General features: G+C 44.6%; 1 protein-coding gene and 1 pseudogene across 8 annotated transcripts in view; both read left to right on the plus strand.

Moving 5' to 3' along the window:
- B4GALT4 (beta-1,4-galactosyltransferase 4) overlaps window positions 1-17,665 on the plus strand; it is a 29,371-nt gene extending 11,706 nt beyond the window's left edge. For all 7 annotated transcript variants that reach the window (XM_079921391.1, XM_079921393.1, XM_079921394.1 and 4 more), the window contains 5 exons: window positions 2,103-2,335; window positions 4,708-4,895; window positions 10,666-10,788; window positions 12,697-12,801; window positions 16,561-17,665. In XM_079921391.1, coding sequence (XP_079777517.1) covers window positions 2,103-2,335; window positions 4,708-4,895; window positions 10,666-10,788; window positions 12,697-12,801; window positions 16,561-16,693 — 782 coding nt within the window. In that variant the 3' untranslated portion in view covers window positions 16,694-17,665. The remainder of the gene's footprint in view (window positions 1-2,102; window positions 2,336-4,707; window positions 4,896-10,665; window positions 10,789-12,696; window positions 12,802-16,560) is intronic.
- LOC307187162 (glycine cleavage system H protein, mitochondrial-like) lies at window positions 12,886-13,676 on the plus strand (annotated as a pseudogene). Its single transcript has one exon. The product of its transcript is annotated as a glycine cleavage system H protein, mitochondrial-like (transcript).
- Window positions 17,666-23,533: the final 5,868 nt, after the last annotated feature.

Consider the following 23,533-nt stretch of genomic DNA (forward strand, 5'->3'; position numbering starts at 1 on the left):
ATTTGCCCTTCTTCCCCTGGAGGAGTATGCAGGCGGGATGAGGGCACGGTGATCCTTTCCAGCTCTATGAAGTCCAGAGCTCCTCCCTGGTCCTACAGAGGTGGCTCTCTGCATACACTTAATTAGCTCTCTGGGGGGCAGTCTAGGGCTCTTCAGAGGCTTCTTGCTTTTAGCGGCACAAAACCTGCAGATCCTTTTTCCTGATTACATCACAGACTTGTAGTGTGATCATACTGGCATGCTGCTTCTCTTTACTAAGTCACGGAAAAGCCAAAACATTATTCCGGATTGTTCAAGGGAAATCGTTCTGCTCACAGATTACACAAGTTGAGATAGCAAAATGAGTTACTGAAATGCAGATCTGACTGTATCATCCCCCTTGTTCAGAATTCTCTCAACATACTTAAGCAACAGATGCATTCATGGAAACAGATGGGCAGTGACATGGTACTGACTATGGATCCAGGGGGCGACATAAGTAGTGACAAATTAAGATGGGCCATTAGTGACCCAAGGAGGAATAAAACTTGAGAAAATATGACAGGGGCGGTAAGGGAGACTGCTAGAGTGAGTGGAAGCAGGCACCCGAAGATTGGGCACATAATAAGCTACTACAGTGAGGGAGTGAGCAGGGGGACTGATTTACATCAGACCTGTTGCATGGGGCTCTTTCCGGGGCCGAGAGCAGAGACACGGTCAGGTTAATTCAGATGATGGGGTTTATGGACAGGCTACACAGGAAGACATCTCTACAGCCATCCCATCATCTCCCAGCAGCTCTGGTAGCTTGCCTTTCCTTGTAACTCCTTTCCTTACTGTTTGTAGGGATTACTGCCTGCTGACTCTATGTCTTGTGTGTAGACCCTTGTGGAAAGGCTCTTGTAGGTCAGTTATTTGCTCTTGGTGCTGTTGGGCAGAGTCTGTCAGCCATGCTGTGGACAGTAGAGCCTGGTCTAAGCAGCCATGGCCAGGGTAGGAGATGGTCACATGAAGCAAGGCACAGGGACATACATCGGAAAGGTGGGTGACTGCTTTGCTCCAGAAGAAGATAGCTCAGTTTGCAAGTACCTTGAACAGTATATGTGGAGTTTTTCTTGTTTTGGTTTTTTTTCAGCCACGCTGCGTGGCATGTGGGGTCTTCGTTCCCCGACCAGGGATGGAACCCGTGCCCGCTGCAGTGGAAGCGTGGAGTCCTAACCACTGGACGCCAGGGAGGTCCCGAGCTGTAAAAAGTGTGTTCCCTAACCAGAGCTCTGCCTCCTCTCCTACCAGTCAGTATTCCCCGTTCATTCGGGTCTGAGGCGAGGGTCAGTGGCTTCAGCCTTATCTTTAAAGCCTTGCACGAGATTGGTTACCATGGATGGTCTTGCGTTTCATCCAGTCAGGCTGTGTCCAGACTCACCGAGCAATGCCCCATTGGGGATTTCCCCACGTGGAACAATGGGAGGATTCTTGCGGTGTTGCCCATACCTGTTACTGCTGAGTTAGGGAGGGAGGCTAGTTTCTATTTCCTTTCGCTGCTTTAGTTTCAGGGAGTTAGAATAGCTCTCAAGAGCTTAGGGAAGGACCTTGGGGAAAAGGGCCTTGTCTGTGAGCTTGATTCCATGGAATGCTCTTGATCTTTAAGAGACTTCACCCTCCTTTGGATTTTTTTTTTTTATGACAACAAAGAAAGTTGGATTGATTGCTTCATTCATTCCTTGGGTGAGGCTTCCGTGTTGTTTTTTTTTTGCCCCCTTTGGAATTTTGAGAAGGAAGAGAGGTTAGAGCAAATTTGAAGTTGCTCAGTCTACTCCTGACCTCTGCTCTTCACCAGGGTTCTCAGAACAGAGTGTATTTTCTACTTACGGATGAATCATAGAGCCAGGACTGGTAACCCAGCACAAGAGAATGGTCTTATATGTCATTTGCTTGTTTTTGCAGCCAATAACCTGAGTCATAGATTCTGTGGTTATAGTTTGTGACCAAATGAGGCTTTACAGTAGTGCTCGTTGTGTGCCAGACAACTAGCACAAAGTGTGTGACATGTGCCAGTTCCTGTAAGCCTGTCAGCCTTTGATGAGCTTGTTCATGTTAGTTCCTGTGTCCTGTTTTTATTGTAGAAGGCCAGAACAAGCTTGTTTTCAAACCAGATCTCACTCTGGAAGAAGTACAGGCAGAAAACCCCAAGGTGCACAGAGGCCGGTATCACCCTGAGGAATGCAGGGCTTTGCAGCGGGTCGCCATCCTCATCCCTCACCGGCACAGAGAGAAGCACCTGCTGTACCTGCTAGAACACCTTCACCCCTTCCTGCAGAGGCAGCAGCTGGAGTATGGCATCTACGTCATCCACCAGGTGAGTGTGTGGGCAGACCAGGCCTCTGCCCGCCACACCCTCCTCTCTGTGAGGCGCTTCGTCTGTCTTGGGTAAAAGGGCATCAAACTATCATCAAAGGTGAGGTCTCTTATCTCATTTATCCTTGAAAGTAGTAAAGGCACTTCTTGTCCCAGAGTGTGGAATAATGGGATAAGTGCTGGGAAATTTTACTGGCTCTTAAGTGATCCTCTGGAGGAAGCCTGTTTGCTTTCGTGAGCCCTTCCATTGCAGACAATGAAGCCCAAAGATATTTCCCTGGGACTGACCTTACATTGCCTTCTGCATTTGCTATACACTACACAATGAGATGTTGGAACTGTGCTTTATTATTGAGCCTGGCTGTTCAATGGGGATCTAGACAGAGGAGTTGACTACTGTGTGTTAATCGCCATGGAATTCTATGACTGTCTCCACCTTTCTGCCTTTAACTTTGCCACTATCTATTATGGAGAACATTATGTTTAGTTTTCACTTTTTTAAAAAGAATAAATTAATTTTATTTATTTATTTATTTTTGGCTGTGTTGGGCCTTCGTTGCTGTGCGCGGGCTTTCCCTGGTTGCAGCGAGCGGGGGCTACTCTTCCGTTGCGGTGCGCGGGCTTCTCGTTGCGGTGGCTTCTCATTGCGGAGCACGGGCTCTAAGCGTGAGGGCTTCAGTAGTTGCAGCACGCGGGCTCAGTAGTTGTGGCTCACAGGCTCTAGAGCACAGGCTCAGGAGTTGTGGCGCATGGGCTTAGTTGCTCCGCGGCATGTGGGATCTTCCCGGACCAGGGATCAAACCCGTGTCCCCTGCATTGGCAGGTGTATTCTTAACCACTGCGCCACCAGGGACGCCCCTAGTTTTCACTTTTATGATTCACTTTTTTGGCTTCCAAAAGCATGATTTAGTAGGAACACGGTAAGTATTAGTGTAGCCTGCTTTGAAGAGTTTAGCTCTAAGTGGAGTGGGTGATTTAAGGTGCCTCTATCTGGCATTAACATTTATTGAAAGAAAAATAAGACATCAACAACTATACATGGCTATCTTTTCAGAATTGTCCTGGGCCATCCAAATAATTCCCCCTCAAATCCTTACAAATGCTCCGAATGCAAGGAAAATCATTAACTATATACCTAATATTGGTTATAACTGGTAATATTTGTTTTGGGAAAACTTTTGACAGATCAGAGGATGCTGTTCTGCAATGTATACTTTACAATAAACTGGAGGTCTTAAAAATTAATGTGCATATATATATTACATCTATCCCCATTTTGTGAGGATTTGAAACAAAATTTAACTGTTATATTGGTTTATCATTATTTTTGTTTTTAACATTGTTAGTCATTCAGAGGTCTTACTCAGGACAGCAACCCCCAGTATATAATTTTATGAATAGAAAAATATGTCTGCTTTATGTTATTCTTTTCAGGAAAGTACTGTGGTGAGTTTTGAGAACTGCCTATGCTTTTGTTATGATAAACTGTTGATTGAACTGGAATTTATTCTTAAGGAGTTTGATCCAAATAGCCATGAAAAAATTACTACTGTAAAAAAATGTTTCATATTGTAGCTTTGATTATATTACTGGTTTACTGTGTTCTTTCCTTACCCAGTAACGAATCTCCTCTGTAAGGCCACTATGAGGATTAGTGTCTGCCATGAAGTGTTAAATCCGGGTTCTCTTACAGTGATTCCACGAGACGTTTAAGTAGCTTAGGTATATGAGCAGTAACCTTCTCTGTTTATAGGTCAGGATTTCTTGATCCTTTCTGGCAAGCTATATTTTTGGGGGAGCTTAGTGTAAGTTTGTTACATGGGGTAAGATGGGGATTAGCTAAGAGCTGAACAGCGAAGCAGTGATTCTACTTGGCATGACTGGTATGTAAGAAAGGTTTTGTGGTTTTACATGGAAAAAATAAAGGTACGTTTAAAATTTTTTTAGAGTTATCTTTATTAGTATTTTAAAACTATGGTTTTTTAAAAAATTGTTGTAAAATACACACAACATAAAATTTACTATCTTAACCATTTTTATTGTAGAGTTCAGTAGGGTTAAGTTTGTTCACATTATTGTGTAAATAATCTCAACTAATCTTTCATCTTGCAAAACTGAAACTCCAAACCTATTAAACAACAGCTCCTCATTTCGAGGTGTTTTTAGTTATGGAATACAAGTATGTATGAAGCATAAAGAAAAGCACAAAAGGCCTGTTATTGTTATTGCATCTACTGTGTCAGATTTTCATGTCATATGTATACTTTTGTGCGTTAGCAAGAATAATACCAGCTCCTGCATGTGAACTGAACAGGGGAACAGTGTGAAATCTTGTCTCAGGAGCTTTTCAAGTTTTAATTTCCATATCTATAGGCTGGAAGTAACAAGTTTAATCGCGCCAAACTCCTGAATGTGGGCTATATAGAAGCTCTCAAGGATGAAATTTGGGACTGCTTCATATTCCATGATGTGGACCTGGTGCCCGAGAACGATTTGAACCTTTACAAGTGTGAGGATCAGCCCAGGCATCTGGTGGTTGGCAGGAACAGCACTGGGTACAGGTAAGGCGGCTCTGCTCACAGCTGCCTTAGGTCAGAAGCCTGGCCTGTTATCATCAAGGCTGTGCAGACACTGTGTCCAGGGTGTCTGCAGAAAATGAGAAATAGGAAAAATGGTCCATGATATATCACTTAAAGTTCAAAACAGGAATTAGAGAAATTCGATTTTTTTTCTTATTAGGAAAACATCCGCCAGCAGCCTTGGCAGAGGATCACAAAGATAAAAAGGGAGAGAAGAGGGGAGGGAAGTCCAAGCTTTGCACACGGCGGCCAGCCTCGCCTGCAGGGCCCGCCTGCTGGAACTTTTGCAAGGGCTCCCACGCTGAGGAGAACTCAAGTAACTTAGCTATCTCTCCCTGCCTTCTGCCTCTAAGAGGCAACAAGAGTGTGCCTCCAGGTCAGCTTCTAGGCCTCTTTTGTGAGACCGTGATGTCTCTTTCCAGACCGAGTCCGGAGGGAGACTGGGAAGGGGCATGTCCATCAAGTGGTCTGCTCAGGAGCCAGGACACCCAGGACAAGGTCCCTTCTCTCAAAGTCACTGTGGGAAGAGCCAGGCACCGTCATTTCTGCTTTCATGCCCCCCCCCGCCCCATCCCACCCTGCACGACAGACACACACACACACACACACACACACACACACACACACACACACACACACACACACACACACACACACACACACACACACACACACACACACACAGGCATAGCTGCTTTTCAACCTTATTTTGTACCAGTTCCTATTTGAAAACAACTGAGGGGAAATAGCAACCGAGAAAGTTCTCTACAAGGGAAACTATATGTTCACTTATATGTGTGCACACGTACCTGTCAGCCTCCACCAAGCCCTGCCCTTCATGTGTGCTCACATGTGGGGTGCTACTGCACTAGGGACCTTGAGACTGATCTGAATGAGGCCGAGTGCCCATCCCCACAGCACTCCCTGGTGTGTACTGCTATGGGGAGACAGGCAGCTGCAGTGGAGCTGTGTCAGCTTTGCACTTCACTTCTGCAAATTCAACTAGGAGAACGTGCTAATGAGGGGGAGAGTTTGGGGTGGGGGTGAGGCCGAGGGAGAGAGAGCTATAACACTATAAAATAAAATGGGAGGTTCCACCAGTGTCTACTCTGGGAAGTGATCATGAGATGCAAACCATGAATCTCTTTGTGTGTGTGTGTGAAATATTCTTTTTATTTTTTCTCAGTCATTTAGAAAAGTAAAAACCATCTTTACTTCACAAACCATACAAAAACAGGTGGTAAGCCGGATGAGGCCTGCGGGCTATAATTTGTTGGTCCCTATAATAGCATGTCAACTGGGATGACAGGATCAGATTTGCATTTTCAGCCAGTGAGTCTGGAATTCAAATGTGCATATGACTCATCTGGGGATTCTGTTGAAATGCAGATTCTGTTGTGAGATTCTGTGTATCTAACCAGCTCCCAGGTGATATTTTGGCAGCAGGGTTTGATCTGTGAATCACACCTCGACTACCAAGGCTTTCAAAGATCCCAGGTCGGATCCATCCATGGAAGAGAGCCTGGATTGGAGAGCGAGGGTGAGGATGGAGGGGAGAGCTGTAACATCAGTTAGGAGTCTTTTGGGAGGTTGGCTCAGCAGGCCTTGGTTGCTGGGAGGAAGTGAGAGCTGGGAGAGAGGGAGAAGTTGAAGATGACAGCAAGGTGTTGTTGGTTAGTGCTGTCTTAAGCAGAGATCCCAGTGATGTGTACAAAACTGGGTACAGAATAGTGCAAAAGAAGTTTTTGCAAACCATGAATCTCTTGATGCCTCCCTTGCTCTTGGTTTCCATGTTGCTCTTACTGTGTAGGTTTCTCACTTCGGACTGTTCAAGAGATTTCCAAGAGTAACGCTGACTGCAGGCGACCTTTGCCTCAGGTAGACTTTAAACCTAGTCCCTGTGTAAAGTGTGGGATATAAACAAATACCTAGAATAAGCCACAATGGGTGAGAGCACACTCTCTTTAAGAAAAAACACCTAGGGAAGGGTTTAAAGGTGTTGTCCAGGAAATGTGGCATCTTCATCTTGTGGAATCAGTGGAGCTTCCCAGCAGAGTTCCAAGATGTGGAAGCAAGAGAGAACATGGCACAGGTTTTGAGGAAAGGCTGGTAGTTCATTAGTGCTGGAGAATGAATGTCTGGGATGGTGGAGGGAGGAGACGCTAGAGATGAGGGTAGGCAGGGGCCAGGTTAGGCAGGTGTTGTTCAGTCTGGTAAGGAGTTTGGAGTGCCTGTGGAAGGAATTAGAGTGCTGCTGACACATGGTTACAGCCAGGAATGACAGGAGAAAGGTCAGTTCAGCTGGCCTTTAGTGTATGGGATGGAGCAAGGCAGGAGGGGAGAAGATGAGGGGCAGATGCCCACTCCTGCCTCCATGCTCCAGGGGCAGTGGGGCCAGAGGGCAGGAGAAGGGTCTGGAAGAGAATCCCAGGACTTTTTCTTTTGGGGAACTTGATCATTATCTGGAGATTTTGCTTTCTGGTCTGTGAGCCACCTCTGCACTGAAGAAAGTAGCATATCATGACCAGGTACCTTGGTATTTTCAGAAGCATGTTAGCCATCTGCTCACTCATTGGTATTAAGATGTCACTCTCTACGACACAGAATACCTGTACTTCAGACCCTTGACGTGGGTGATAACTTCCCATTGCCCAGTCTTTCTAGACATCTGTGGTGAGAAATTACAATCACACAGGATTGTTTTCTCATTTGTTTGTTTTTGGAGTATGGATACACAGGATTGTATCAAGGACAGGCCTTTTGTTGGGATTCTAGATTTTATCTTTGCGTTAAGCTGGACCATAAGAAAATGAGTTCTTGGGCATTCCTGCTGGGAACTGCTCTTGAGTAAAACTTTGGTGTGATGATCGTGGGTTTTATCAGATGCCACTCACTCTAAAAACAGCCCCTGTACGAATGTTGCTGGTTTAACTTGCTATTGTAATTGGCCAGAAGTTTCTTTTATAACTAGAACTCAGGAAGCCTTTGTCTTCCTTGAGTAACTGACAGTTTTCCTAATGTAAACCAGGTGATTGAATGTGTCTCTCTCCTCTTTTGATCTGGATGCAAGAAGCTCAGAGTCAAATCCATGACCTTCTTTTAGAAGCTGAAAAGAATCTTATTTGCAGATCAGAGTTCTAATATATTTCCTATTCTAATCTTCTATCTGAGTGAAGTTTTCCTCTCGTCCTGGTTTGTCATTTATGTTTTTCTACTTTACTGTATGTATCATGTAAACTGCCTCATTTTCTGTGGTTTGGGGGAGGTTTGCATAGGTAGTGTAGGAGTTGTCTTCCTCCTCCTTAGTTACTGCCTTTCGTCCTTTGGGCAAAATCCCTCTAGTTGCTGGCAGGTGCAGTTGCAGGTGGCTAAGTGTCTGCCTTCTGCTGTAACTGTGTGTCCCTGTGCCACAGAGCTTAAATCAGCACACTATTCATTGTCACAACTGCCCCATGAGTATGAAGGAAGCGCAAGAAGTGTTTTCACTTTACACACATGCAGAGGGAAGAAGTTAAAGCAACTTGTCTCAGCTATCTCAGACTCTGATGAAGACAGAAATAAATCTTGTTTATCCCAGTGATTATGGGTCAGTGATAAAGATCTGTACTAGCCTGTGGGAAATTTTATTGCCAAGAATTCCTTTAGTACCTGCCTGCTTTTACAAGGACTTTACTCTTATTTGATGACTCCATTTTCCCCACCCTTGTGCCTTACAGTCCTTTAAAAATAAGTAAAACTGTTTCAGGGCCAATCAACTATTTATGCTTTTCTAGATAAGAAGAAAAACCAGAAGGAAAGATCAATAAACATGTAGATATTTGGCACCTAAGAGGCAACTGAGGAACTGATACTTCTTTAACCTTTCTTTCCAACTGGTCTCCTCCTGCACCTCCCACTGCAGCCAAACTGGTCTCTCGGTGCTCCTCACACAGCCCGCACTTTCCTCCCTCTCGGCCTTTCGTCACAGAGTTCTGATCACCAGGAGTTCCCCCAGTTTTCTACCTGTCTGAATCCTCCCAGGCCCACCTGCCCTGATGTGTGGCTTCTCCTTCCTCAGAACCCTGATAATGTTCACCTCTCTTGCTGGACTATCAACTGTGTGTGAGGGCAGGGCCCACTTATTCTAGCGTTTAGCCAGCTGCTTTGCACACAGTGGGTAGTCGTTACTTAATGGGTCACTACCAAGTCATCAGTGCTGGGTCCCTCCTGGTGACCCCTTTTTGGGGCGTGGCAGGTTATGCCTGGGCAGTGGTTCCACTCAGTTCTGATGAAGCTGCTAGTTTTCAGGTAGTTTAGGAACCCCTTCCCAGCCAAACAGAGTCCAGTAACCATGGCAACAAGTCACTGCAGTCAGTGTCTTGGTCAGTAATAGCTGCCTTCTGAGCACTTTGTTCTTTTTGTTTGTTTTAGGTGGTTGTTTTCCAGAATTTTAGCTTGGGGGTATGTAAGTAAATCTATTTCCATTGTGGGTTAAGCAGGGTCCTCCCCATCTGTACTCAGAACATAGAAACAAGCAGCTGAGCTACAAATTAACTTTGGGGACTCCACCTATTAGATGGCAAGTGTCTACATGATTATTGATCTTTCCTTTTGGTTTTTCTTATTATCTAGAAAAGCAGACATATTTTATTGGTCCTGGAATACTTTGAACTGACATTAATTAAAGTTAGAGATCCTCCATATATATTCACATCCTCTTATTCAGTAATATCCAAGTTATTAAGCTGCCTTCATGTGCATTTCTGAATTGTTACCGTGTTCTATTCAAGGGACATCTTTATTTCTCAGATTTGTTAATTTGCCTACCAATAATCCATGAGTCCTAAATGATTGACCTCTTTTCTTTCCCCTTTTCCTTGTTGGTATACCCACAGCTCCACCCTTTTTACTCTCCTCTTTTCACTTACTACATTGTCTTCGGGCAGCTCTCCCTACCCTTGTGCCTTCAGGTACCACCTCTTGACAGCTTATTTCCAAAGCTATCTCTGTAGCCACTCCTCTGTACTGAACTTGGACCTTGTAACCTTTTTCCCGCTGGCAGAAGCCCCAAGGGTACCTCATATTCAGTTTATCCAAACCGTAATTTGTCTTCTTCTCAAAACCTAATTATCAGTTTGTATACCCTGTTTTTGTGAGAGGCACTGTCATCTACCTAGTTGCCCAAGCTGGAAACCTCAGGGTTATTAAGGTATGTTGGGTTCTCCAGGAAACAGACTCTGAGACGGAGATTTGTATGCATATAAGTGGAGGTCTGCATAAAAAGTGTGTATAGGAGCTCTCTCCTGCTCTCCACCCCACTCCCTAAAAGAAAGTAAAAGTAAAAAAGCCACTCGTTCACGCTGAACCTGGGTGCAGCCTCAGAATGCTCTTAACCCACAGCCCTTGGCAGCCACAACTATTCATTGGATTGGCACACGAGGTGAAATCTCTCATCCAGATCTGATGTTACAGTGCACATTGACAGGTACCTCTGTAGACCTCTGCACACAAACACTAACAATAAAAGGTGGGTGGCACCTTGCTTAGTGAGCAGATGTGAGAGCTTGTCTAGACAGAGGACAGAAGGCCAGACAAGGAAGGCCAAGAACGTGGGGAGGTGGATGTCAAGCAGGAGTGGGTGGGTGGAAGTACATGGTCTTCAAAGTGTTCCTAGAATGCCCGCCCTGCAGTCAGAGACTTCTGAAGCATCTGTGGAGAACAAAAGGACTCTGCACTAACGTTCTAACCATTTCTCTTCTCTCTTTCGCTCCAGGTTACGTTACAGCGGGTATTTTGGGGGTGTTACCGCCCTAAGCCGAGAGCAGTTTTTCAAGGTGAATGGATTCTCTAACAACTACTGGGGATGGGGAGGCGAAGACGATGACCTCAGACTCAGGTGAACAACAGAGACAGGTCCCCTTCACGGGGCTCTGCTAGCAGTGGTTGTGTGTGGTTCCTGTGGAGGCCAGGCCAGCAGGTCATGAGGCTCCGACTTGGGCTTGAAGGGTGGCAGGGGGTGGGGGGTGAGCAAGGTGGCCCAAATCGCTCTTTGCCACTGGCAGTTCAGAAATGATGGAGGGTGGTCTAGTCCTGGCTAATGGGTGTCCGGGGTCCGGGAGTGTTGGTGGAGGTCTCTGTGGACTTGTCAGCAGGTATTACCTACTGAGATAGAGTCTCACCCGTGAATGGCAAGTCCCAGACCACAGCGTTTGCAAAACTGCCACCTGAGGAAAGTGGCCAGAGGCCTGTTCTAAGCCTCTGCGTTCTCTCAGACCCCAGGCAACCCTGGTGGTTCCCAGCGTGCAGAGCAGGGAGTGCCAGCAGCCTGTGTGGAGTTGCACGCCCCGAAGCAGGCCAAGATGTCCTCTCCTTATACACGAGCCAGCCCCGCACTCCGTGGGAGCAGCTGCTGGCCTGACTCCCTGGCCTGACTCGGGGCTGCTGGCATGACCCTCAGATTCTCTTGGATTCTTTTCTGCTCTGGGGGGTTCAAAGGGGATATGCCTGGTCTCCCCTCTCAGCCCCCTTCCCTGAACTTGGGTTTCATGGCCAGATAGTTATGGGTATCCCTAACTCCCAGAAATAAGTAATTATTCAAGAGCCTGGGGCCAGTATCTTCAGACTTGTAACAAGGTCTGTCTATTAGGAGACCCCCTTTCCTCCTGTTGTTGCCTCTTAGAAAGAAAATTTCTCAGCTGGCGTTCTGAATTAATATACGTGTGGCTGCCAGATGTTTTCCATTGCTTCAGCATGAAGAAGCCGGGCTCCATGCTGTTCTCATTTCCAGGTCTAGGCTGAGAGTCTCTGGAATGTTTCTGGCAGGAGGGAACAGATCTCCCTGACCAAAGGCTGCATAGAAATGGCCGTAGTGATGGGCAGCGGCACTTCATGGCCCAGCCCATCAGCAGCCTGTGTGGCCGTGGCTTATGAAGTGGACAGAGAGGGTACCTGCTAGATTTCAGGGCAGGAATAGCAAGGGCTCGGAGTCAACCGTATCCATCATGTTCCCCAAATCCATTTCACTGCCCAGATGGGACGGCTAGTAGAATTTTACACTGATGTATCTTCACTCTCTTTTTTCCTGTTGCTCCTCGGTTTCAAGGTAAAGGGGAGCCCCAAGTTTTGCTTTCATTTGGTAAGAACATCATGGCCTCCAGAGTGGTTCTTGACTAACGCTATGGATAAACCAACTGATTTGAGCATAAACATTTGCTGAAATTTCTTTACTAAATACTTATTTACTCACCTGTGCAACAGGCACCACCCTCTTTCTGCTTATATAGTACATTACAGTTTGCAAAGAATGTTCCATGTGGACGGTCTCATTTGAGCCTGTCAGATCAACTCTGTAACACCATTGCCATTTTACGGTTCGGGAAACCCAGGCCTGGAATAATGAACTGACTTACCAAGGTTGTAAATAACAAAGTCTAGATTTGAACCTAGGTTTGTGACATTTAACAGTCATTATTTTCCCTGTTAAAAGAAGGCAACACTAAGTAAATTAGGGATCCTAAGAGACTTGATTTTTTCAAGGTGTATTTTCTCAGTTGTTTCTGGAAAATGACAAAGTGTAAATTGACACATCTTCTTTGTACCTCAGTAGTAAATGTTAAGGGTGATTCTTCTATGGACTTATTGCCTGAGGCCCAACATAAGAAAATTCTTTTTCTTTTAATACCTAAATAATCAAGATATGTGTATGCACATATATGTAAATTTTTGCAAATGATTCTTTTTTAAGTGCCTAGTGGTAGATAATTGGGATAGAATTTTTTTTTTAACACCTCTGTTATTTTTGCAGGGTTGAGCTTCATAGAATGAAAATAACCCGGCCACTGCCTGAAGTGGGTAAATATACTATGATCTTCCACAAGAGAGACCAAGGCAATGAGGTGAATATAGAACGGTAAGTCCTGGATCCATGCGCCTGGCAGGCTACCTGCGTAGTCTCTTCTGTCACTAGTCCTATGCCAGATTTGATCAGATAAACCAGTTTATTTTGTTCAAAGCTTTTTATTGAGGTAATTTTCGGACAGACCCAAAAGTAGAGGGAACATCTATTGAATTCACATGTACATGTACCACATTCCCAGTTTCAACAGTTAACAACTCATGGCTTCTCTTCTTTCTCCCACTTTCTTCTCCTCCCCCACTGGATTCTTTAGAAGCAAATGAGATATCACAGCATTTCCTGTGTAAATATTTCAATAGTATCCTTAAAAGAAGTCTTAGAAAAAGAACTGCAGAGGTGCTGCGCGGAGACCCGCTGCACCCCTGCGAACACGACGCTGCGAGTGGCGCAGAGCGTGCGGGCCATCTCTGCGCCCAGAGCGCCCTGCCCACCGCTGCCCTGGGGACTGCAGGCAGGCGCCGTCCGGGCGCTGCACACTGGACCCGCTCTGCTGTCAGGTCGTAAATTCAGACAAACGTGAATGGGTAACAACAGAAAACGGTGTTGGAACAGTGGTAATCAGCAATTTTGCACAGGAAGCTTTGGGAGATGTTGTTTACTGTAGTCTGCCTGAAGTTGGGACAAAATTGAACAAACAAGAGGAATTTGTTGCTTTGGAAAGTGGGAAAGCTGCTAGTGAACTCTCTTCTCCTCTATCAGGAGAAGTAACTGAAATTAATGAAGCTCTAGCAGAAAATCCAGGACTTGTCAACAGATCTTGTTATGAAGATGGTTGGCTGATCAAGATGACACTCAGTAACCCTTCAGAACTAGATGAACTAATGAGTGAAGAAGCATATGAGAAATACATAAAATCTATTGAGGAGTGAAAATGGAACCCCTAAAGAAACTAGTTTGAAACAACTTAACCTAGCATAGTTGTCTTAAATTAGTGGTGGATAGATTTTTAAAAAGCAACTTTTAGCAAAAGAAACTACTTGCAACGGTGTTGCCTGAAGACAATACCCCTTAACTTCCTAATGACTTCAGATAAACGCTATGCATCTTTTTCACAACAGCCTGTGATTTTTAGGCTAGTCTCCAGTTATAATATTCAGAATTCCTGAAATTATCTGTGGTAAAACTAGTTATGAAAGTTATGTAATTCAAGGATAACATTATTATCTTAACCGTATATAATATTGTAACTTGCCTACAGCCATCCCTGGATTTGGGTCAAAATACTCAATGAACTTCCCACTGGAAATAAATGGCAGTGGAGAAAAGTTTGTTAGTTGTATAGTGTCCAGTGAAGAATGTTACTCTCTTAATTTTGCAATATACTGTGTTTGCTGGTGCTATTTTTATACAGTGAAGCAACAGCCTTGCAGGAAAATAAGAAACAGTTTATAAAATATTCAACTTCCTAATTTAAGAAAAAAAATACTGCAATACTATTATCATACCTAATATAAAATTATCAATACTTGCTTATTGTCATCAAAGGTCCAGTCAGTGTTCAGATTTCCCCAATTATCTCATAAATGCTTTAATAAATTTTTTTAAACAGTTGGTTTACTCAGATTCAGATTGTAGACAAGGTCCACACATTGCATTTGAATGATTTCTCTGAAATCCCTTTTAATCTGTAGGTTCCCCCTTCCCTCCTTTTTTTTTTTCCCTTGTAATTTATTTGTTGAACAAACCAGGTCATTTGTCTGATGGAATTTCCTACATTGTGGGTTTTGCCAGTCACATCCCTGTGCTATAACTTAATTTGTGCCTCTGCATTTCCTTATAAGCTGGGTCTTCGATCTGGAAGCTTAAACAGATTCTGGTACTATTTGGGGGCAAGAACGCTTCCTCTATAGTGCCATGTATCTCCTTTTGTATCCCAGCAAGGGGACATGATGTCTGGTCATGTTTTGGTGATGTCAGGATTGTTCTGTGGGTTCACGTGTTGTCAGCCTCATGCAGTCATTGTGAGGGTCCCCATTAGTCTTCACCTAATTATTTTAGCAGCCATTGGTGATCATTGCCTAAATTCATTATTCAATTAGGGATTGCAAAATTGTGATATTCTGTCAGTCCTTCTGCATTTATTAGATAGATTTTTCTACAAAGAATGATGTGCCTTCTTCAGCTGTCTGAGTACACTGGGGTACGGTTCTTATAGAAAAGGCAGGATAAAGGGAAAGAATCAGCATTGATTTTTTATTTCAAAGTGATGAGTTGATGCTTCCTACAGCCTTCTGGATGTAGTTAATATTCTTTTCGATGCTCAGATTGTCTTTGGCAAATGTTATCTTTTTCCAGTGGGCTCCCGAATCCTTTGACATAACTGCAGTCGTTTTGCGAGCATTTTTCCCTTTGCTCTGGTGTGATGAGCTGTTCTAGGCTCATCTTGTGCTCCTGCCCCAGGAATTAACCCTTTCACCAAGGAATCCTGGCAGATAAACCAATTCTTTTGGGGGCTATGTCTGAAAAATCTACATTTCTTTGTTCTGGTGGGGTTTTTTCCCTAATGTTTGAAACTGTATTAAAGGGCCTTTAGCCTTTTTGCTAGAGTCTACATTTTAAAACAATATTAAAAGACTTTTAGCCCTTTTGTTAGAACTTACCACTTTAACAAAACAGCTATTTCTATTTTCCATGTGTCTTTTGAGCTTTTGCCCATAGGTGTGCATTTTTCTCTGTAAATTAAAATAATAATAATTAATGAATAGATACAAAAGAATACTTATCAACTGTATGAAAAATCTGAAGATTCTTGATACCATGACCACTGGTCGTGTCCTCTAGCCAGTTTACGCCCTTTCCCTGTGTGGCCCTTCCTTATCCCATATCTTCCCCCTACCCCAAGAGGAAATACTTTCCTGAATTTTGATGATAATTAAAGTTATTTTTGCTGTGTCTTGGTTTTCTTATTTTCCCATGTGTTTGTATTCATATACAAAAAATTGTTTAGTTTTGCATGCTTTTCAATTTTATATAAATGAAATCATGCTGTATTATTTTTCTCTGACTTTATTTAGCTCAACTTTATGCTTCTAGTCTCCATCCACGTTGTTACTGTAACCGAAATGCATGCTTTTCACTGCTCAGCTCCTAGAGACCAATTCGGTTCAACACCACCCCTCTCCCTGCATCCTCGAGCTCCGGCCACACAATTACTTCCTCTTCTTCAAACACATCCTGCTCTTTGACACGTCTCTGTGTCTTGCACAGGGTGGTCTCTTTTCCGGGGTGTCCTTTCCCTCATCTTCTCTGCTGTGAATTTCTTCTTTTTCAAACCTTGGTCAAATTTACCTTCTCTGTGACCCTCATGAAGTTAGGTGCCACTTCATTCAGCCTCCTCTGCATACAGTTTAGCTTGGTTTGAGGTTCCTATGAGTCCCCGCCCTGCCTGCAGACACAGAGTTCTCCCAGCAACATTGGAGCATTCATAGATCCCCTGAAGCTTATCCAAGGACCTGTCAGCAGTGGATGAGCTGTATCACTGTACATCCTTCTGTCCTGCAGACTGGGGGCTCACTGCATGAAGGACTCTTCTGATCATTGGTCCTCAGGGTCTTCCATGGGGTTTGCCATATGAACACATGGCTGTCGTTAGTATCTGTTACCTTAGATGGAGAAAATAAACTTCTTTTGCAGTAGGAAACCCAACAAGTGCAATAATTTACAAAGATGCGTTTGCCAAACTTTGTGACAAGGCAAAAAGCAGTGGAAATAGATGTTAAATTCTTATCTTTCACATTTGTTCTTTATCTTTAGGATGAAGCTCTTACATCAGGTGTCACGTGTCTGGAGAACAGATGGGTTGAGCAGTTGTGATTATAAATTACTCTCTGTGGATTACAATCCTTTATATGTCAACATCACCGTGGATTTCTGGTCTGGCCCATGACCCTGGCTCTTCTGCTGACATTTGGAGGAACTGAATATTTGATTGCAATAATTTTGGCCTAGAGACTTCCCCTAGTAGCACACATTAAGAACTTGTTGCAGCCAATTACTGAGCTGATTCTCCCTCTTTCATATTTTCTTAGCAGAACTCCTGGTGATATGGAATGTAAAACAATTGTTTTGATCATGAGGGTTAAATATTGTAATGTAGATACTTGAAGGACTAAGTATAAAAGGACCACTCAGAAGATGCCATGAAGGCTATTTGAGAACTCTGATTGAAGGAGATTTATTTAAGTTTGAAGTGACACATATTTTCTGGGATAAAAAATGCCACAGGAGATAAGATTGCTGAATGTCCCAGAGAACCAGGAAAGGGTTGAAGATATGTTTCTGTTACTCATTTATCCTGCATGGTCATCTGGGAAGAGGCGGGTCCCCGGTGAGATGAAGGCCGAAGAAGAGGGGAGAAAGGTGAAGAATAAAGGTGCCGCGAACTTGGGACCGAAGAGGTGGCAGAAGGACCGCATCAGGCGGAGAGCAGCTGCGGTGGTTGTACTGTTGCTATGGCTGCTGCCCTGCGGCAGGTGTCACCTGCCCAGATACGCCTTCCCGTAACATTTTATCTACTAGTTTTTAGAACATTTTTGTAAAATGATTTTGTACGTGTAGGATATGAAGTAGCAGTTTACAAATTACCTATTAATTAATAATACATCAGAAGTACCTCTGTAGTAAAATATGAAAAAGCTTTGGGTGGTCAATCTTGTTTTTTACTATTGTTTCGTTACCAAACCAAACTTGGGTCCGCTTGCCCACATGCAGTGAAGCCAATCTGCAGACACTGGGTTGTGGTGAAGGAAAGTGCAGCGTTTACTGCAGGCGCCAAGCAAGGAGTCCGGGCAGCTAGTGCTTAAAAGCCCAAACTCCCTGAAGGCTTTCAGGGAAAGGTTTTAAAAGACAGGGTGAAAGAGGGCTTGTGGATGTGTGATCAGCTCATGGACAGTCTTCTGATTGGCTGGTGGTGATGTAACCAGGAGTCAACATCATCAACCTTCTGGTTCCAACTGGTCTGGGGTCTACTTGCTTGTGGGCAGCGTACAGTTAACTGCTTCCACCTGATGGGGGTTTCAGTATCTGCCAGACAGCTCAAAGGATGTGGCTCAGAATATTATCTGTAGCCCTTGAGAAGGAACTAAAGGTCCTTGACTTTGTCTAATGGCTAAACTATTATTATTTTGTCTTGTTTGACTGTTTTCCTTTCTTTCTGCATTTTCTCACTTCTCTGATTAAATTTACTCTTTGGCACTCAGGGAAGGCCTAGGAGGCTAAAGTTTCTCTACAAACAAGACATGGGGGAGGACATGGGGGTGGGTCTTTTCCAGGAAGGCCCCGCAGGGTCCTGCTCGGTTCTAGCTTCCAGATGTATTCATGTCAGTAACCCTACTGCTTAAAAACAAAACAGATGAGACAAAGCCTTCCCCCGCTCTCCCATGTTCATCCTTCTCTGCGCAGCCTGCTTGTGAGACAGCTCCGGGCCTGTGGCAGGTGCCTCTGAGTCTCGGCTCCTGGGCCGCGTTGTGTTCTCTTCATCCTCCTGTGCTTGATTTTGATCAGTAATGGGCGCAGCAGGGCTGCCTCAGGGGCACACCTCGTTGGTGAGAGGATAGGAAGGGGTGGAGCCAGGGCTCCTGAGGCCTTTGATTTGGAAGGAAGGGCGGGGCCATGGCACTGATTTGGTACTGCTGAGCTTCCTGGGAGAGGGGCGGGAAATGTGGGAGGATAATCTAAGGAAGGTAATGGGGATGGATCCTGGCTCAGAGCAGAAATAAGAATATTTTGTTCGCCTAGGGGAATGGACACAAATAATGTAGATGTGGATGTTCTTGAGCGTGTATTATGCAACTGTGCCCCAGGGTTTCTCAATCCATCATTATTACGTGACACTTAATTTTTAAAATTCAACATGAGTGCCTGCCATCCCAAACAGGGAGAGGGAGGGAATAGGAGGATTTGGGGCTTCCAAAAAGACAGCAGTCACCACCCACGTGGGGAAGGAGAAGAAAGAAAAGTGCATTTTGTGGACGTGACAGGTTTACCTAGGGCTGGCCTGGTTTACCTTTAACCCAGTAGGGACAAGTAAATGCTGTGTTTTTTCTTTATTTAGAAAAGAAATAATAATGGTTTTCTTCCTTTTCCCCCACCCTCTTGTCTCCTCTGCAGAATCTTCCTCTAGCTTTCCATCCCAATGTTTTAACTGAGGTATGGTTGATTTACAATATTGTGTTAGTTTCAGGTGTACAGCATAGTGAGTCAGGGTTTTTTTGCAGATTATGTTCATTATAGGTTATTACAAGATATTGGGTATAATTCCCTATGTTATACCGTAAATCTTTGTTTATCTATTTTATGTATAGTAGTTTGTATCTGTTAACGATCCCAATTTTCTTAATTATAATCTAATGCAGACTGAACTATTGTAATTGCCAACAGCCTGTGCCAGGGGCCTCCAATTTGGAGGCTGTGGGTCCCTGGTCATGGCTGGGGAGGGTAAAGGAAGAGAATAGTGTGTGCAAGGAATTTGAGGATCCATACTGAGAACAATTTCTCATTCAATGGAAACAAAATACAATTAGTACCATGTGGGAACTCCCTATGTATTTTCAGCTATTAACAAGGCATCTGCATTTTTTTAAATGTTCAAAACCACTGTCCTTTGCCTATTGATATTCTTCAGGTAATTCTTTCAACCAAGATAAAGTATATGTCATTTAAATGACTCACTATGAAACTTCTGGAGGTGGAAGATGGTTTTTTTTTTTTTTTTGCGGTACGCGGGCCTCTCACTGTTGTGGCCTATCCCGTTGTGGAGCACAGGCTCCGGACGCGCAGGCTCAGTGCCCATGGCTCACGGGCCCAGCCGCTCCGCGGCATGTGGGATCTTCCCAGACCCGGGCACGAACCCGCGTCCCCTGCATCGGCAGGTGGACTCTCAACCACTGCGCCACCAGGGAACCCTGGAAGATAGTTTTTTAAGACCTTTATTTTCCTTCTCTGCCACTGTACCTGCAACGGGATTCGAAGCCCCTGACTGGCAGGAGGCATATGGCTGCCTGCTTGCTCTGCTGGGCAGTTTGGCCTCAGAGGAACCGAGCTTTCCCAATTTCCCGCCCTGTGTGTCTCTTGCTGTCATTGGCCACAAAGAGGCCAAGCTTTCTGAGTTTTGTGGATAAGCCTACTATACTTGCTGAGGATTACATGGACGCAGGTCTGTTTGAACACCACAAATACTTAACATGAGGAGTGTACTACTTTAAAAGTTTTTATGGCTTTTTCTCACTTATAGTACCCCTCCTTTTTATAGTGCTTTATGGTTTATGACATTTTTATACACACTTTATTGATTAGAGTTAAGTAGGGTAGAAGAGGAAGTAGAGGTTCCATTACACCATATTGCCTCCATCTGGGCTTCTCTCACTCTTTTTTTTTTTTGGCCGTATTATGCGGCTTGTGGGATCTCAGTTCCCCAGCCAGGGATTGAACCCTGGCTCCAGCAGTGAAAGCGCCGAGTCCTAACCACTGGACCACCAGGGAATTCCCTGGGCTTCTCACTTTCTTTAAGGAAGGTTTCCTGACTCTACATCCCTGTCCTAGCTCCTAGAGAAGTTTGGTATATTCTGGACTTGAAAGTGCATTCCATTCTAGGGACTTCCCTGGTGGTGCAGTGGTTAAGAATCCGCCTGCCAATGTAAGGGACACGGGTTTGATCCCTGGTCCGGGAAGATCCTACATGCTGTGGAACAACTAAGCCCGTGCACCACAACTACTGAGCCTGCGCTCTAGAGCCTGCGAGCCACAACTGCTGAAGCCCGCGCACCTAGAGCCCATGCTCAGCAACAAGAGAAGCCACCGCAGTGAGAAGCCTGCGCACCGCAACGAAGAGTAGCCCCTGCTCATTGCAACTAGAGAAAGCCCGTATACAGCAACCCAACGCAGCCAAAAAAAAAAAAAAAAAAAAGTGCATTCCATTCTCATCTAGTCTCTAAACTTTTTTCCAGACTCCCTCCCTGGTTTTTCTGCCCTTTGCCCCCTCACTTCCACTCAAGCCCCTGGGGGTTTCCTGGGGCCCCAACTGCTCTGTGAATGGACTCTTGGGAGAGAGGAAAGACATATTCTGCTGGACTAAAAACCTCCACTTTCCCCAAGTCCTATACATATATAGTCTCTCCCAAAAGCCATTAGTATGTCCCACAAAATGGAGCATATTCAGGAACATTTCATAGGTTCTTTTTTGCCCATCACTTTCCAAAAAAAATTTTTAAGTCTATTCCTTAGTACTTTAAATGTTTAAGCTATTGCCACCTTCATTAGTTTTAAGTCCACTGAAGACCGTCTTATACCTGCTGAGAGGGCCAGACCAGTCTCTCAAAGATATTCACAGAGGAGAGTGTGTGATGTGTGTGAGGGGGTGTGTGTGTGTGTGTGTGTGAGATCTGGGGCCTTGGTGGAGAGGTTGGTGAAGGGTGAGGCACACTAATTGAATGCTTGCTCTGTATTTGAATTTTCCTTGCTTTTTAAATTTTAACTTTCCAATATTCCTGTAAGTGTGTATGTAGTACTGCAAAGAAAAAACAGATTCAAGTTAAGTAACTTCCCAAAGTTGGTAAGAGGAAGAGATAAGATTTGAACCCAAGTCTCTTGACTCTAGTGTCTTGTTTTTTCCCCCCAGAATATTACATTGTCAGGAGATTATGAGATTTCTTTGTGAAGGCAGTAAGGGCAGAGATCTCATTTGTAGCTAGGATTCTGGAAATAATGTACAGAACTTGAGATATATCCATTAAAATGCCTTATCTTCATACCCTAGTACATTCTTCCACTATTGAATAGGAGTTTTGCTATTACTCAACTACTGTTTGAGGGCCAGTGAATTTGGACCAGTATATTTGGTCATTAAGCTTGTTGCAGTAAATTGAAGTAACATGATATTAGTTGGCATGTTCCCAGGAATACAGGCTGAGCAGAGATCTTCGACCAGATTTATGGTATAACTTCCTGTTGGTATTTCTTACAGGCTGTTAGCTGTTCTAATGCACTCTTTACATATCTTACGGAATCCTCGCAGTGAGATCTGTCTTCCTGAAGCAGGCTCCAAGAGGCTGACTTGCCAAAGTCATGCAGAGCTGGGATTTGGAGCCAGGTTTTTGACTCCAAAGCTCATGTTCTTAACAACTTCATGGTATCGAATAAAGCGGCCCACGCTGTCTGTGGAGTGTGTTTCTCTCTAAATAAATCCACTTCTTATGTAAAAAAAGAAAAGCTGTTGAGAACACACCATGGGGAAGCTCGAGGTGTCTCAGGAAAAGAAGTCAGACAAAGTCTATGAGAGCATTTGGGTTTGGGGTGGGTCATTTGGGGAGGTTCTAAGCCAGCAGGATGTGTTCTGTATTGGACATTGTCAGAAAGCCAAGACAGTTCTGATTTACCCACAGGGAGTCCTAGAGGAAGAACAGAGCTGTAATTGTGAGCACGTAGCAGTCACTTATTTTAGCAAAAAAAAAAAAAAGGGTGTGTTTGGTATTCAGAGGGTGGCACGGTGACCTTGCTTTTGTGCTTGGACAGAATTATGAAGTGGCCTCACTTTGCCTCATTTTACGTGACCTTACCTGAGGCTGGCGTTCTATGAATTGTTTACGTATAGCAGGAGGATAGCATGGCTTAGTTGTGAGTGCGAGGCTAGCTTCTGGATGTCAGGGGCTGCTCAGGAACTCAGGGTGGAGGCCACTAGAAAGTAGGGCATGATGGTACCACTTAACTCCAGGATTTGGCTATCTGTCTTTTTCAAAGGAGGGGTGTGTGTGTGTGTGTGTGTGTGTGTGTGTGTGTGTGTGTGTGTGCGCTTTGGGAGTTGATTGGGAGCAAGGGGGAGGGTGGGTTAGAGAAGGGTCTGGGAACTATACATTTCTCAGCAATGCGCCTTTTCCCAAGATGTTTTTGGATCTCCTCGTTGGATGTGGCCATTCCAGCCTTGTGATAAAAAACGTCACGTGTGAAAGCAAACTCAATAGCTTACAACTAGTCTCCTCTGGGTTTCTTCTTTGATTCAGTCTCACATATAGGAGATGATAAGGATCTGCGTGAGGTGAAACAGGAAAGGGAAATGACACAGGACAAAGGAGGTTGTTCATTCTATAGAAATGAGAAAGCAGGGGCTTCCCTGGTGGTGCAGTGGTTAAGAATCCGCCTGCCAGTGCAGGAGACGTGTGTTCGGGCCCTAGTCCGGGAAGATCCCACATGCCACGGAGCAACTGAGTCCGTGTGCCACAACTACTGAGCCTGTGCTCTAGAGCCCGCGAGCCACAACTACTGAGCCCGCAAGCCACAACTACTGAAGCCCAGGTGCCTGGAGCCCGTGCTCCTCAACGAGAAGCCACCGCAATGAGAAGCCCGCACACTGCAATGAAGAGTAGCCCCCGCTCGCCGCAACCAGAGAAAGCCTGCATACAGCAACAGAGACCCAACATAGCCAAAAATAAATAAATTTATTTAAAAAAAAAACCAACAACAACAAGAAATGAGAAAGCAGCTTAGTTTCCAGTTCCTCAACCACAGCCCGGCTTGTCAGTCACGTGGATGGGGGTGGGGTTTTAGAGGAGATACGATTTTCAAACTCGCATGACTCACTATTCCTTCTTTCCTTCATGGGTGGTCAGAAACTACCTGGTCTGCTGCTTAGAATGGGAGCAGTTCCCGTTTATTACAGCTGATGTGGGAAAAAAGTTATAGGGCCCCAAAAAATGAGCAGAGGGCTTCCTAACGTTCAGGGTGAACAGCCTGCCAG

Source organism: Stenella coeruleoalba (assembly GCF_951394435.1).
Source record: "Stenella coeruleoalba genome assembly, chromosome: 5".
Taxonomy (NCBI): Eukaryota; Metazoa; Chordata; class Mammalia; order Artiodactyla; family Delphinidae; genus Stenella; species Stenella coeruleoalba.